The sequence below is a fragment of the Ceratotherium simum genome, chromosome 7 (assembly GCF_057802395.1).
Source record: "Ceratotherium simum simum isolate JZ-2026a chromosome 7, ASM5780239v1, whole genome shotgun sequence".
In the NCBI taxonomy this organism is placed as follows: domain Eukaryota; kingdom Metazoa; phylum Chordata; class Mammalia; order Perissodactyla; family Rhinocerotidae; genus Ceratotherium; species Ceratotherium simum.
In genome coordinates, this window is record NC_141906.1 from 58538111 (window position 1) to 58555443 (window position 17333).

At 34.7% G+C, this 17333-nt stretch overlaps 1 protein-coding gene across 2 annotated transcripts in view; it reads right to left on the reverse strand.

Moving 5' to 3' along the window:
* GUCY1A2 (guanylate cyclase 1 soluble subunit alpha 2) overlaps positions 1-17333 on the reverse strand; it is a 284330-nt gene that overhangs the window by 28725 nt on the left and 238272 nt on the right. For both annotated transcript variants that reach the window (XM_004427377.3, XM_087433646.1), the window contains one exon: positions 4211-4365. In XM_004427377.3, the coding sequence (XP_004427434.3) occupies positions 4211-4365 (155 nt within the window). The remainder of the gene's footprint in view (positions 1-4210; positions 4366-17333) is intronic.

The window sequence follows — 17333 nt, forward strand, 5'->3', positions numbered from 1 at the left end:
AAGTCCAGAAGTAGATCAATTGGAAAACGAGAAAAGCAAAAATATTTAAAGGTCAAGAAAACTTTCATATCAAAGTAATTAAAGAGTCTTTCCACATTTTTACTTTGCACGTAGCAAGGAAATACAATTAATTCTGCTCAGGCAAATCATACAATTATTCACGCCATTTCAAAGTTTGCTGAAACTGTCCTTAATATAAGCAATTATTTCAGTTTCACAGATGAGTAGCATGATGTTAAAAGACAATTGTCTGTAATGTGTGCATTATTTTTAAATTTGGATGAGTGGGAACAAAGATGGGTGGAAACATCACATTTATTAGAGAAAAATGAAAACATCAAACATAGAAAATTCAAAACTCATTAAAGATTTCTTTTTGTCCAGAAATGAAACTAGCAATAAAGTGCTCTAGATGAAGAGGAAATGGTCCTTGGACATTACCACATGCAATAAAATGACTCACACAATAAGTCTAAAAAAATGAAAACTATCATATTAAAATTATAGCCTTGATTTTAACATATTTATTTGTTATGTCCAAATGAATTTTGAGATAAACAACATCTGATGATTCCAATTCTAGTAACCTATAGGAAACTCAATTATTTATATCATATGAAATGTAAAGTAGCCTAAGTTATGTAATAACAGGTAAGTAATGTTCATAGGAACACTCTTTTTAATAATTGAAAATTTTAAAAAAAGACCTAAGTGTTCATTATTAGAGGAATAGATGAATAAAAATTAAAATACGGTGTAGTCATACACTGGAATGTTGTATAGTAATTAAAATGAGGAGCTAGAGCTATATGTCTCAACATGGCTAGATCTTAAAAATACGAAATTAAAGAAAACTGAGCAAGATTCATACAGTGAAATATCACTTATGCAAATTAAAACATAAAATAAAATTCTATTGTTTATGGATATATATGAAAAAATTAGTGTGTAAAACACTAGACTTTGAAATATACCAAATTCATTAGGGTATTTGTCACAATGAAAGGGAGGAAAAACTCCAAAGGAAATGTTTTATTTATTTTTATTACATAATATCTGAAGCAAATATAATAAAGTATTAAACCAATAGTGGGATCATGAGAATTATATTATTCCTTTTCATTTTCAGTACTTCAAAAGATATATAGAAGTGTTTTTTGAAATCAACTATTTAAACATTTCAGGCAAAATGTATTTGGAATGAATTATTCAGAAAATTATTTCAATTTATCATAATATCTAAATAATTCACTCTCTCAAAGTTTATGATAATCATATAGTCTTATGAAAAATAAATTGAATATAAACCTCTCTGAAGATTTCAAGATCCAGACAATATTGGACATTCTACAGGATTTAATTCAGGAAAGAAAACTGGAAATTTCAAGCTCTCATGAGCTTCATACTCAGTTTTGTTTCACAAATTCCTATTTGCTCTAAGAAAGTGTAATTTTATCTCCTTGTAGAGAATGTCCCCAAGAAGTCAATCTTGGCATTTCACTTTGAGCATCCTGGGACAAAGGAGGTACACTCTACACTTGTGGGTTCATAAATCACTTGTGCAGTGTGGAATAGAACGATTATTCATGGCTGAACTGTATAGACTGGCGTAGACAAAACCAACAGAAAGTACTTAGGCACAAACACATCCAGAATCTGAAAACCTAGTCACACAGAGATCAAATACCTAAATTTAATTTTCTAGAAATTTACCAGGAGCCAAAGTACATTTTAATCTGGGTTATTTAGTGGCATCCCAGATTAAAATGGATATCAAAGGTCATTGAGTTTAACCACTCTTCTGAAGCATGGGAAGGCGAGTTGAACTAGCATATGGTTGGGACTCTGGGGACTCAGTAATCAGCTGCCCTTCCATCATGGAAATGGGCATAAGATTATCTGCTCTCAATCACTGGATTGCTGCCCCTTCCCACCCCCTAATCTGTTCTCCTTTCCACAATCTTGATGATTGTTTCAAAGTACAAATCTGGTCAAGTCACTCCTCTGCTTAAAACTCTTCAATGTCCTTCACTGCTCTCAGGGTCAAGTTGAAACACTTTAACATGACTTACCAGCTTTGGCCGGTCTGACTTCAGTTTATCTCTCCATCCTCATTTTAGCACACCCCCTTTCTTGCTCTAATACTCTAATCAGGGTTTCTTCACCTCAGAACTAGTCTATTGTAACTAATCACTTACTAGGGCATATCTACCATCTAGTCTGTGATCTCCTCCACGAGGACAGAGATCACATTTATGCTGTTCATAGTGGTAACATCAGTACCTACCATAGTGCTTGGACTACAGCAGGTGCTCAACAAACGTTTGTTGAAAGAAGAGAAGGAGGGGGGAACAAGGGAAAGAGAGTGGAAAAGATTTATTTCGAGGATAGACCAAATGTAAAAATACTTTTATAAAGTAATAGTAGGAATTACATGATGTGGCCAATTAGAGAAAATATCTTTCATAATCTAGCCATATGGAAGCTCAATATGTCTAGCTAGGGCTCCATTTGATTTTGGGGGCAGGGGCAGACAATACCAGAACAAGATGTTTCAGTGCTTGCAGTAGTCAAAATGATTCAATCCTTCACACCTTATTGATCACCAAGGATCATTGCAAACTCAATTAATGCAAAAAATATTATGAAAACTCAGAGACAGCACTCAAATGCACAGACCCTGTGTGGCTTGCAGAGTTTCTTTTATTGGTCACACGTAAACAAAGCCAGCTACAGCTATGCTGTCTAAGCTCAGGGCATGAACTTCTCACACAGTTGATCCATTCTTTATACATCACTTTTTAAAATGGAGTTTCCACAGCAGATGTAAATCTACACTAAGTTTCACAAACATGGAACATAAGTATTAGCACCATGTTGGGAAAAATCATAACCACGGTAAGAGGACATAGGTGAGGTGGTTGATGTTCAGGAACTTTTCCTCACCCTGTGGTCTAGAGCACAAAGTGTCAGAATCACTGATCTAGAGAAGTTTCCAAAATTCAATTTAATATGAAAATTATTGGCAGATCATCTGTGTTATGCCCAGAATCATGTTAGGAAAATTGGGAGAAATTTAAAAGAAGCAAAAACATTATGTAAATACCTTAAAAATGATAGGTAATTCTTAAGCAACTTTCTCTTGATTCTATTATTTGTAATTTCAGTCCCCTTTCTTATCTGCTCCTCAGGAATCTGGAAATACTTGTCATTCATCTAAAAGACTTCAACATCCCTCTATATAGATGTGATATCAAAAGCTTCAAAGTATCACCATTTTGTCTATTATTGTAATCAACTTTTGTTATTTATATACTCAAATTTTCTGCTTCAGGGTTTTTTATAACCATGTTAATAAAAAATATCAGTGGTCACTATTTCTACTTTACAGTTTTACAATATGATTTCAAAGTTATCTAAATCTTGGCACTAATTAAATAGTTTGCACACCAATGTGTAGCATACAGCCAAAGTCTAACAGGTAGGAGATATTCATACCGTTTTCTCATTCTAGAGAAGTTCATCTTATCAATGCATTTATTCATTAATTCAATAAGTATTTATAGAGTGCTTATTACGTGCTAAACATTTTTTGTGAGATCTGGGGATATAATGATGAGCCAAAACAGACATGGTCCCTGCCCATATGGAGCTTAATATCTAGTGGGTGAGATTACAACTACCAGACACAAAATAAGGATGTTTAGCTGTCAAAAATGTGTAGAGCTGTCAAATATGACCTTTAAGATAGAGTTTTAAGTTTTACTCCATACTCAGCATATATTTAACTTTGGAGAGTCTTTATTTATATTCATTATTCAAAAGAATAAAAACAGACAAACCGTCGTTTCTATCTTATTCCTTTGATTTTTATAAACATTGAGGAACATTTTGAAAATATTAGGATTTCTACTGTAGTGCACATCCTTAACATTTGCTTTCCTGTATTTTAAACAGGCATACCTCAGAAGGACAGAGGCTGTGGCAAATGACAAACCTGTATTTACCTCTCAGTCAAATAAGGTTTTCCACACACTCTCTCAGAGTGCAAATAAAAGTTTGTGACATAATTGCTCTCTTTCAGACTGGGTGGATCTATCATATTATCTTAGAGAACGACAGGATCAAGAAAAAGGACAGAGTCTCATAAATGACAGGATATAGCTCAAGGCCATGCCAACGCCAGGGGGAGGGGCCAGAGAACACTTACTGGTAAGTGGTCGGGCTGACGTTGATGCGCCGAGGGTGACTTCCCGATTCGAATTTGCTTGCCAAAGTGACATTATTTCCAAACAGGCAATATCTCGGCATTCTCACTCCAACAACTCCAGCCAGCACGGAGCCTGAGTGAATGCCTATCCTCATCTAAAAAGAAAGAACAAAGAAAAAGAATATTTTCGTTTGGTATGCAATTATTTTAATGAGAGGTACTCCTAATTATGTAAACCATTAAACTATGAACTTCTCAAAGACAGAGACTGGGTCTCGGTCATTTTTCTGAACCCAACATCTGGACCATTATAGTGCCAATGAACGTGCATGCTGTGGAATAAATGAATGAATGGATTAATTATAGGAAAAAAACAATGTTTAATTTGTCAAATAAATCTGATTACGTTACAAGTTCAATCAGGTTTCATTTGTTATAATATGTTCTAATATACGGAAAATGTATTATTCTCCCTCCAGCTATTTGCACATAAAACCCTATTTTTCCCTTCATAACATCAAACAGAATTATAAATTAAACATTTATAATTGTCTATTTTGCCTAAATGTTGGTTTTTCTCATGAGAGAAGGATCTGTATCTATTTCCTTACTGCTGAATATTCAGCACTTAGTACTCTACCTAGAGCAAAGTAGGCACTCAATAGTAAGTGATGAATGTTGAATAAATTGCCTAAATTCCCTAATATAGAATCAGAATGGAGTTATAGAGAATCCAACCTTTGAGTTAGTCAAGAAGCTTCAAGTAAAAATCCTGAAGAGTAAACTAAGTGCTGTATATTTTAATTGAGAATTACATAAATATTAGTCTGGTCTATACATTGAAGGAGCCCTCAGCATGAAGTTGATATACACCTAAATGTGATTACAGTAATGAAGTTGTATCCACATGGTCTACACCAAAATAACTGAAGCTAATGGTGACCAAGTGGGAGATGACATCCTTAGTTCTAGGAGAATGTGGGTAAGTCTGGGAGAAAGGGAGGAGGAGACTGACCTCAAGATGCCTACTAGGTAAGCAAAGTGTCACCCCTTCGCTACCATGCCTGCTGTTGCTTCTATAGTTGTGAGGACAAAAAGTCACTGAGACTAAACCTCATCATAGGACTGGAGACTTCTGTGTATATCAACCCGTAATGAGATACATTAAAACCAATTTGATCCAGCTGTAGCTCCAAATAACCTCTTCATCTATTTTTTAAAAACTAATTTTAAAATTTATTTGGAAATTCACTATGCTAGAAAGAGCCAAGATACATTTGAGAAAGAAGAAAAAAGGTTGGAATAATTGCCCTACAAGACATCAAGTCTATACATATCTAATTAGTACATAGATATCATAACATTGGTGCATAGATAGAGAAATAGACTAATAGAATAGGTAGCCTAGAAAGAAAGGTGACTGATATATGATAGAGTTGGCATTTCAGATTAGTAAGAAAAAGATGGCATTTGTATTAGGATGCTCTAGATCAACTGTGTCTTCGTGTGGAAAAAAAATTCCAAGTAGATTAAAGATCTTAACGTAGAAAGCACAACTTTACAGCTTTAAAAATAATTGTTTTAATTAAGGTGAAGTTCAATCTGCAGTATCAGTAAAACCCTAAAATATAGATGCCTAAAAAGTATAGACTTTTATTAGTCTCTCAGTAACAGTTCCCAGGTAAGTGGTCCAGATTGTCAGGCAGCTCTCTCTGTTCCCCTCCGTAGTCAGGGACCAGGTGTTCCTCCTCATGTCTTGTCACATATTCCATGCTAGAAAACTTGAAGCTGAATCAGGAACACCCTCATGTTCCAATTTATGATGTGGCAAGATAGATAGCAGAAGTCAAAGGTAAGGGTCAAGAAGTTACCATTTAAGACAATGTTCATTCCTTTGTGTAGATCCAGAGTTATATCTGGTATCATTTTCCTTCTGCCTAAAGACTTCCTTAAACATCTTTTTGTACTGTTAGGTCCACGGGTGATGGATTCTTTCAGCTTTTGTACGTTTGAAAAAGTCTAAATTTTGCTTTCATATCTGAAAGATATTTTCACTGAGTGTAGAATTCTAGGTCAATGGTTTTTTCCCAGTACTTTGGTGATGTTGCTCCACCATCTCCTCCTTTGCATTGTTTCCTATGAGAAATCTGCTGTCAATCTTATTTTAATTCCTCCATATGTAAAATATCTTTTCCTTCTGGCTACTTTAAGTTTTTCAATGCATTGCTAGTTTTGAAAAATTTAGTTATGATTTCCCTTGATGTTGTTTTCTTGATGTTTCTTGTGTTTGGGGTATGTCGAATCTCTTGGATCTGTGGGTTTTATAGGTTTTGTCAAATTTGGAAAATTTTCAGTCATTATCTCTTCAAATATTTTTTCTCTCCCTCTCAGAGACTCCAATTACATGTATATTAGGATGCTTGAAGTATTTCCACAATTCAGTTATCTGTTCATTTAAAATATTTTTTCTCTCTGTTTATTTTGAGTAATTTCTATTTCAACTCTTCAAATTTACTAATCTTTTCTTTTGTAGTGTCTAATCTTTTGTTAATCACATCTAATGTATTTTTTATTTCAGACATTGTGATTTTCCTCTCTAGAAGTTCAACTGTGGATTTCTTTTACCTTTCACATATCAAATTAACTTTTGAACATATGGAATACAGTTAAAAAACTGTTTTAATACTCTTGTCTGCTAATTCTAACGTCTGTTTCAGTTCTCTATCAAGTCTTGGTTGATTGATTTTTCTCATCATTATAGGTCATATTTTTCAGCTTTTCTTCATGCCTGGTAATTTTTGGTTGGATGTTAGACATCATAAATTTGACTGTGTTGAGGGCTGGATATGTTTATATTCTTATAATTATTCTTGAGCTTTGCCCTAGGATGCAATCAAGTTACTTGGAAACAGTTTTTTCCTTTCAAGTCTTGCTTTTTATGATTTGTTAGGCAAGGCTTGAGCAGTGTTTTATGCAGGGCAAATTATTCCCCACTACTGAAGCAAAAACCCTTGAGTACTGGACCCAATGCTGATGATATATGAGGTTTTCCAGTCTTCCTGATGGGAACAGGCATTTTTTCCAAGTCCTGTGTGAGTGCTGGGAACTTTTCCTTCTAATTCTATCAAGTGTTTTTTCCCCCCTGAGCTCAGGTAGTTTTCTCACATACAAACAATAAGTACTTTGCAGAACATATAAGAGGCCCCTTGGAAGCTCTCTGGTGGTCTTTATGCAATCCTCTCCTTGCTGGTACTCTGTCTGTGACCTCTCACCTCCTCGGTCTCCCCAGTCTCTCAGCTCCATTTCTTTGACTCTGGGAGTTTGTTGGATGCCTCCCAGTTTGCTCCTCCCTGCACCACAGACTGGAAGTCTCCCAAGGCAATGTGCCAGGGAAATCATGTTTCATCTTACTTGTTTCTTATCTCTCAGATTGCTATCTTCCACTGCCTAGTATCTAGTGTCATGAAAACTATTCTTTTGCATATTTTGCCCAGATTTTTAATTGTTTAAGGTGGGAGTATAAATCTAGGACTTGATACTCCATATTGGCTGACAGCAGAAATGAAATATACTTTTTCTAAGAAAGTAAACTATCCGAAAAATTTAAGCCTATTTCTTATGAGAGATTATCTATTTGGATTTAAGGGTGAAAAAAATGCTGAATAGTAATATCCCTTTTAAATAAGATAAGTGTAAATCACTTTTCTTTAAAGTTAGCAAAGTATTTTCCAATATTATCATATTTATTTGGGTTTCTCTTTGCTTTCAGAAGGCCTATTTATATTAAATTACCTTGTGCGATACAGGCTTGCCTAAAAAACACCCAGATCTTAGATATTAAGATTACCAGTTTGGGCCTGTGATCACTGTAGTGATCTTTTTAAGCAGGAGGAGAGCAGAAGTGAGTATCACATTCACACATTTCACAGCATCTTTATTCTGTGCTTTTTGTTTGAGACAAAGACTCTACACCTCACATCAACTATATAGAAGGCTTATATACTTCCACATCTACCTCCCTTCAAAAGACCTGAGGCTACTTTTTTTTTAACCAAATTGTCAGAATGAGAATCATTATAACTGAAAAATGCTGAAGATAAAAACCCTGAAAACTGATATCCTTGAGGAGCTGGATGGAGAAATGGTTATTTAAAAAAAATTCTTATCTCTTAGAAGGCCACCTAAAATATGCACAAGAATATCAACAACCACAAAAATAGCACAGATTCACTGTCGTTCTCACCACCCTATAATGGAACAGGACACAGAGAATTATTTAATCTTGGAAGTGAGGACAGACCATTGGGAACTTACAAGCTGAATCATCAGACTCCATTTTCTTTTGCAATTCTTTTGACAACTTATCGAAATTTCTCAGGAATTGTTGCCTATATAAGGAAGTCACTGATTGCCTCATTCAGAATATGCCAAGAGCATCTAGCAGTTAGACAAAATAGAGAGATACATTTAACTATCAATGAGGGATTTAGATTCATTTTGGCAAGATTTAACTTTATTTAAATGGGTTAACCAAGCAGTAATATTTGCATCCATCTGGCCAATGTGCCCTAGCTAAAGAGGATTGCTTTGCACTAAACCAGTGGTTGGCAACTGAGGCCATTTGTGCCCCTCAAGACATTTGGCAATGTCTTGAGACATTTTTTATTTTCACAACTGGGGTGGGGAGCTGCTACTGGCATCTACTCAGTAGAGCTAAAGATTCTCAGGACAGCTTCCGCACAACAAAGAATTTTCTAGTCAAAATATCAGTGCCAAGGAGAAACCCTGCACTAAGCAGACCTCTGGCAAGCCATAAAAAACTTAGTAGACCAACATACATAAAAAATCAAATAATAAATGCTTTAATTAGATCAAAGCTTTCATGAATATCATTAGACATCACTTTTTAGAGAAAGTTCATGAAAAAAAGTATTTGTCCCAGGGATTTATCGAAAAACATAATAACCTTAGGATCTATCTTGAGGTTAGGGTATCTATTACCCAATCTCCTACATCTGTATGAACTATATGAAATAATACAAAAATCTGGGACACATCAAAGTCCCCAATTATCAAAGGATTCAGTTATTCTCATAATACTCCACTGATTATTTATTAAGCCAAGGCACATCAACAACTGCAGTTTTAGATAACATTCCTCCTACATCTCTTAAAAATAGAAGGCTTGTATAGTTCGACCTCAGCTAGCCAAAATTCTTTTTGGCTTAGTAAAGAAGGAATGTTAGGGTTGGGAGGGCAGCACAGATCCATTAGTCCAGCTTCCTCATTTTACAAATAAACTGAAGTCCAGAGGAGCACAATGAAAAGAGCGATTAGTGTTAGGGCCAGCCCTAGACCTTAGGTCACCTGGCTCTGGGTTCAGTGGACTATAAAAAGTGTTCAAATTTAAATGATGCCTCAGGCTGTTTCTATAAAGTCCATCAGACTAAGTCAGACAATAAAAAAGAAATTTGATTTAGTCTGGTTTGCCTACTTTATATACACAGAAAGGCTAGCACTTTCCAGTTGAAACTCAGAAAAAATAAGTTATACATTAATTAAATCCAACATCAGAATCTTTCTGTCTGGTCTACTCACTACACCCAAAAAATGCCTGGCATATCCACGCCTCTGAGCTTTTACTCATGTTGGTTGCCTCACCTGAAATACCATCCAGACTGTACTACATGCTCAGGGTATAAAGGGGAACAAAAGATGTGTGTTCCTTGCCTTCCTAGAGTTTTCATTTGATGTAAAAGAATAGCTAATGGAAATTATGATAAATGCTAAAAAGTTAAAGTGTAAAAGAGGGAAGAATACAGGCAACAGGGATGTGGGGCTGACCGAGTCTGGGAGACTCATGAAATCTCCCTTGAAAAAGTACCCTTTGAGCTCAGTGCTGAAGAAGGATTGGCTTTGGCTCAGTGGGGAGGCATGGCACAGCTGTAGTCAGAAGCAGGGGAGGGGAGCATCCTGGTAGAGTAGAAATAATATGCAAAGATCCTAAGACTGAAGAACTGTGGTGCATTTGAGTACTGAAGGAAGGCAAGTCAAGGTGGCTGTTGCTTAAAGAAAAAGGAAGAGAGAGGCAGGAAATGAGGCTGAGGGAGTATGCCCATCAGATCATATAGAATAAGCTTCCTCAATCTAGGCACTATCTTGGCATTTGGGGTCAGATAATTCCTTTTTGGGGGGAACTATATTGTATATTGTGGGATGTTTAGTGTTCCTGGCCTCTGTCTACTAAATGCTATTTGTAGATTGAAAGCAGAGATTATGTGTTGGTAGTTTTGTTGCAGAGCCCAAAGAGTATAGACTTTATATGCAATCCTGGCTCTGTCATCTTTTTAATGATAGTAGCCATTCCAGCCAATAGCACTATGATTTTCTTCAGGCAATTCACTTGCTTCTATTCTCAGCCCTGCATGTTTTGTGGGACTGACTCCACCTCCAGGTCCAGGAGTAGACCCAAACCAGCAAGGGTATGCCAGTCCCCATGTGTTAGCAATTAACTTAAAAAAGGAAAGTGATCCAATATAAGCCAATGAGAGAGCGAATCTCAGAAATTGAGAGCTACAAAAAGAGACTCTCTTTTTCCCCAAGATGGTGTGGTATACATTTGTGAACAGTGCACAGTGTTCCAATGAACAGCCGGAGCCATTTTGACGCCACAATGGGGAGACTTGAAGTTGCAGGGAACCACCTTGTGGAACCTGAGGATGACGTCAACTCTGTAGGCAAACCAAAGAGAACAAAAGGGAAGCCAAGTTCACCGTAACATCAATTTTGCAGCAATCTCTGGCCTCATGTGAAGCTAGCCCTACTCTAAGCTTTTCAGTTATTCAAGTCAATGCGTTCCTTTAATTGTTTACGTTATCTTGTTTATTCTGTCACTTGCAAAAGAAAGATTCTTAAGTCTTTCTTTTCACTAGCTATATGAATTTAGTCAGGTTAATAACCTCTCTGAAGTTATTCATAAAATAATAATTATAATACCCCCTTGGTGGGGCTGTTATCAAAATCAAATGGGATAAATTATAGATCCATAGTAGGCACTCAAAAAATTACTAGTTCCCTTCCCACACCTCTTGGTAGCCATTGCATCGCTTATTGTGTCAAGGACAATGCCACACACCATTTATAATTCAGTAAATAGTTTACTAATTCTGGAATGTCCAAGTCAAACTGAAACCATGATTAACATTACGGGCTAGCAAGTTAATAAACAAATACCAGTTTGTGTTGAAATAGTCTTATTTGAGCAAGACAAATGTCAAAATTAAAATAGTCTACAGTAGAAAAAGAAAGACTTCTAGTAGAAAAAGCCAGTTAGCTGTTTACTCATGTTTGCATTTAAGTATTGTTCTTAGATACACATGATTAAAATTTTAAGCTTTGAAAAATCTTTAATTAACTGTTTTAAAAGTAAGGAGATTAAAATCATTATTCATACTGCTCAGCAAGAGTGAGGAAAATAAGTACTTCATTCTTTTCCCGGTATTAGTTAACAAGTATCACAAAGTTTTATCATAAAATACTCCTTTCACCGATAACATGAGATAAATAAAATTTCTTTTCACATTTTTTTGTTATTCTTTTATTAATAACCAATATTTCCCTGACAAGAAATAATCAAGTAATGTTCTAAATTCTTATTTCAAAAGCTCAAGATTTTTAGGAAGAATACAATCAACTCACATAATCTATGTAGCTTTTACAATTTCTCCTTGTTTCCCCAATGTGCAAGAAAACAGAAACCATCTCTGTCGATATGTGGCATTTTCCCTTTTATCAGGGGACTCAGCCTCCGGTCTGACGGTGTCAAAATGTCACATTCTCAAGTAATATGCTTGGACAAATAGCACTTTGGGCAAAATGTCTCACAGTGTTTATTTTGAACATTACAGAAGTACCATTCATAGATAAATTTCACTTTATAGAAAATATTTGACAAAAAAACTGTTCTCATCACTGGTATGGTAACATATCATTTCAGAGGCAAAAAGAAATATAGTGACTTGTATAAAATAAAACACGGTGAAATTTTAAATGATTGGTACTTTGAAGTTGGAGAAAATGAGTTTGTAATCTTGCTTTCATTTTTTGATGGGGAAAGATAGAACCCTTCAAAAGATGATTAGGAGGGCACACCTAGAATCCCATGGCAGACAGCACTGAAGACAATATCAGAGACTGCTAAGGGGAGACGACATAATGGCTCAGCTTTACCATTACTTCTTACATGGCACTAATTAACGTGTATGTGATTATTTAAATACATGTGATCCTAATAAAAGATCTAAATTTGACCCAACTTGTCATAAGTGTTATTATGAAGGCCTATAAGTTAATCTGAAGTTCACCTTTGTGCAGAAAAAAAATGCTTTAAGAATTGTTTTTCAAAGTAATAAACTGATTTAAGGCAATTGAGATACATAAGTTAAATATGTATGTATTTAGAAATAACCAGCATATAATTTAGCAATTGAGAAACATATCATTTTGTGCTAGAAATATGGACGGTTGATATGTCATTTAACAACATAGTGCCATACTCTTAACACATATGGAACTGCTTATTATAATAAAGAGTAACAGTAGAATAAAAAGATGATAAAGATATTTAAGGAATTTAAGAAAGTGATTGATACTATTTTCTATCAGCATTTGATTTCCATTCTGATATGTAGACAAGAATTAGAAACCCTGTTCTGACTTCCAATCTTTGGCTACCTAACCAATGAAGCTAAAGTAATACTTATTCTACTAATCACATCTGTAACATCAATCAAATCATTCTGTGACATATCACTTAGTCTATTAAATACATCTTTATTGTTTAATTGCACAGATTGAAATCTACTTCTTACTAATATCATAAAGTCTTTCCTTGTTAACGGCTTCATTTTTAACAAAGTCTGCTAATTGCTAAAACTTCAAAGCTCTTAGAAGTCTCTATTTTGAGACTACCACTAGAAAATATTGCTACCAACTTAGTAATTCTCTCTGTTAACTGATGGAAATCATTTTCTGTCAAAATGCAGATCTTAACAACAGACAATCTGGAACAAATTTCTAGTACAAAAGAAATTTTACAATATTGTGAATTAAAAAAAGTAATTTTAAGAAAATCTCAAATACGTAGAAAGGGAATCCTTTGAAAGGGATAAAGAGATTTAGGAAAGAATTCTAATAGTATGAAGTGTGTATTTACCAATTCATGAATTAATCTATCTAACTATCAAAATTTATTTATTTATTTGAATTTTATTCTCAAGACCAACAACCAAAGTCAACCAACAGCATAACTTACCTTTCAACAAAAATATCTCCAAGTTTGAGCCCTTTTAATAGTAACCTGATAGATGCACAATTTCAAAGAAAAGAAAATAACCTCTGGTCTTTCATCTCTCAAAGGAAATGTAAACTACAAAATGTGGGGACTTGTTCATCTTTCACCCATCCCTTCTTTCTCCTCCCTTCCCGTCCTTTCCTTTCATATCCCTCTCTTTCTTCTGAAGGTTATTACATAGCAATTCAGTCTTAAACACTTGCTAGGCATTGTGGATAATACAAAGGAGAGAAAGACTTTATTATCTTCCTTCAAGGATCTTGAAATCTTACACAGTTAAAGAAAGACAGAGATCTTATTCCTTAAGAAAAAGTATACACATGGTCAACAAATATTGCCTCCAAAATTTTAGATATTAAATTAGTATTTTATAAAAACTAAAAATAAAACTTGCAAATATATGATTTTCCACTTAGACACTACTTAAAAAAAATAAAACTTCCTCTGTGAGAAAATGGCATATATTATAATGATGTCCATGCTTACTGTTGATAATTGAATTTCTTTAGGGAAAATTTAGTTCATTTGATGTCTCAAAAATTCTATATCTCAGACAGAAAACAATGCATTTCATAGTTAAGTAAGCAAAAAAAATAGAATTTAAAAATGAGTTTGAATTCAAACATTAATAATTATTATCCTCTTGTGTAAGCCATACCTTTTTTGTTTATATTTTAAGAATAAATAGCATAGACAAGTTTACCCTCTAGAATAAAAGTGCAGTAACAAAACTAGACTCCTGAGTTATAAGGTAGAACTCTTCGCTACACATTAGAATCAATGAGGGAGCTTTAAAATCGCTGTTTTAGATCTCATTTCCAGAGATTTTTGGTTTAATGGGTCTGGAATGAGGCTTGAGCATTGAGACTTTTAACCCTCTCTAGGGTTTCTAATGTGCCTCCAACATTGAGAACCACAAGTGTAGAACATCATTTAAGTTTCACAGATATATCTACAAATTGTTGATACTGCAGGAGCCAAGAAGTTTACATAGTTCTGCTCTTTCCCAGCAAATGGTTTTAGCCAGCATTGTGTAAATTCCTTCACATGCATGCACACATATATACTGCCTTTCAATTTTGAGAAGGAAACACAAAGTTCCATTCTGCTCCCAGCAGACACAATATTCCTGCATATCTCTTGAAGAACTTTTAAAAGCAATAAAAATATATGTTTAATTAAAATATCAGCAGATAGGGTAGAACTGTAACTACTCCTCAGACTTAATACATTTCAGTTGGTTGGAGACAGAGGTTTCCTTGAGACCTCAGCACATCTGTTTTTGGGTGGGTAGTAACCCAGCCTCATCTACAGTATTTTATACAGTCTCACATGCCTAGGGACAATGGGACTGCAAAAAGAAACTTCTTTATCTGGGAGTATTGGTCATTAGAGGATCCCTAGCAACAACGTGGCGGCTGGGATGGAGGGCATTTTAGGCTTATGGATGCTGAAAGCTGTGTTGTCTCTTTGGAAGTTGTCATGGGCTTCAGAATCTGACCTATCACTTATCTGCTGTATGATCCTGGGCAAATTACTCTCTAAAACTCATCTTCTATAACATAGAGATAATAATAATGTATACCAGCTTGGGCTGGTACATAATAAGCATTCACTCATATCCAATATGAAACATTATGATTATTAACTTTCACCAGGAAAATAGTGGTCAATTTCAATTATCTTCTCACAGTATAAGGGCTGGGAAATTTTCTGAGTCACATAACTTATCCCACAGGTGTGGGAACTGAAACACAAAGGGTGAATGGCCTGCTAAACAACACAACCAGTGAGGATAAGAGTCCAAATGGAAACATAATTCTTATGGTTTCTACTGAATTGGTCCTTCTATCAGAACATCTTGGCACTTTTCTTTCTTAATCCCTTTTTTTCATTATTAAAGATGAAAAATGCATAATGATAATTTATGTTGATACAAACCTCCATAAAATCTGCTTCAATAGTTATATAGCATTACCAAAGAAACAGAACAACTGAAAGTGCTCTTTGAAAATTTCTTTTATAGATTTTGAAAAATAACAAAGCTACAATAAAATTCAAATACACAAAACATCAAATGTAAATCAAACTGTCAAAACCAAGCCCAAGGACAGATGAGTACATGAAATGTGGTATCCTAGATGGGATCTTGGAACAGAAAAGGACATTAGGGAAAAACTGGGGAAATCTGAATAAAGTATAGACTTTAGTTAATAACAATGCATCCATATCAGTTCATTAATTATAACAACAATATCATACTATTGCTTGGGGAAAACTGGATGTGGGGTATTCGGACACTCTCTGTACCGTTTTCATAATTATTCTGAAAATCTAAAACTGTTATAAAGTAAAAAGTTTATTTAAAAACCTAAATCATATACTCTTCCACCAATAAAAAGATAAATTGACAAAGTTTCTTATCTTTAAAAATGTTTCTTATTTTTAAATTTAGACAGTAACAGCTAACTCAAGAGATCGTGATGTGGAATAAAAGAAGTGAATGTGATAATATAAAAAATAATAATTTACAAATCTTAGAAAGAATTGAACCAATCGACCAACCAACCAAACGGCAATAACAACCCTAAATCCTGTTGTCTGTTACTGTTGTTACCAACACGTATTCCATTTGGGCATTAGATGGCACTCAAGCTCATTTTACTGAGCAAGTTGACTCCTTAATATCAGCAACAGATTTTGACTGAAGACGTGTCTGGAAGATCTGGCCCAATATTAATTTTAGGGGTAAACTGTGAAAAAAAAGTTAACCCCATAATAAGGTTTAAATAAACCTTGGGTTGGGTGGCAAAATTCAAACAATGAACAAAACTAGACATTAAGAAATCATTAAGTAGTATTCATAAATCCCAAGGGGTCCAATGGTAGACCTGAAGGCATCCACAGATCCCCTCAAGTCATGCATGTATGTTGCATCCATAGTGTTTATCAGCTTTTCGAAAGAGCCCATGGATTCTCCAATATTTGAGAACTATTACTTTAATATCCCTTTCAGTTTGAAGTTATTTCTGTATCTTCAACATCTACCACTGAATTTTGCATTTAGTACACAGTCTTAAAAATTTTGTTGAATGAATAAGTGAACTGATAAGAATGAATAAAAGGAAACTCTATGCTGGATACAAATGTCACCCTTTCCTTCCTCTAAATACTTGCAGCACTATATTTTTACCACTGAAATCATTGGATGCTCATTCATCTTTGTATCCCTCATCTATATTTGCAAACTAAGAATTAAAAGCACCTTTAAAAAAGGGACCTTGAATAAAGGTTGTATACCCAATTCTGCTTCTGCTTATCACATTAGTCTAACAATTGATAAAGTAACATCATCCCAGACCTTATAATATTTTATCTTTAGATCCTCCCAAATGTAGCTAAAAACTAGAAGAAACTAGTTAATGGCTGCAAAAAGAAAATAAAAAGCTTAGCAACTGAGGCTAAAATCACTACTCAAAACTCAAAATTTTTCTTTTAGTGCTGCTTCCGTCCAGCTGTGACGTTTTTATTTTGATGGTGTACTCTAGCACAAAATAAAAGAATAATAGATTCTCACGAATCAACCAGTCCATGGACTAGAATTCAAGTCATCTGATTTAACTAGCACTGTGCTTTTAACCTGGGCTTTGAGAAAAAGCTCTCATGTTCGAAATGAAAGGGTTTGAAGTATTTTTTTGTAATTAGCATGCCATTGATCCCATCCAAGCAAATAAAAGGAAAAAAGAGTAGGAAACTTGCTTCGTTAAAAAG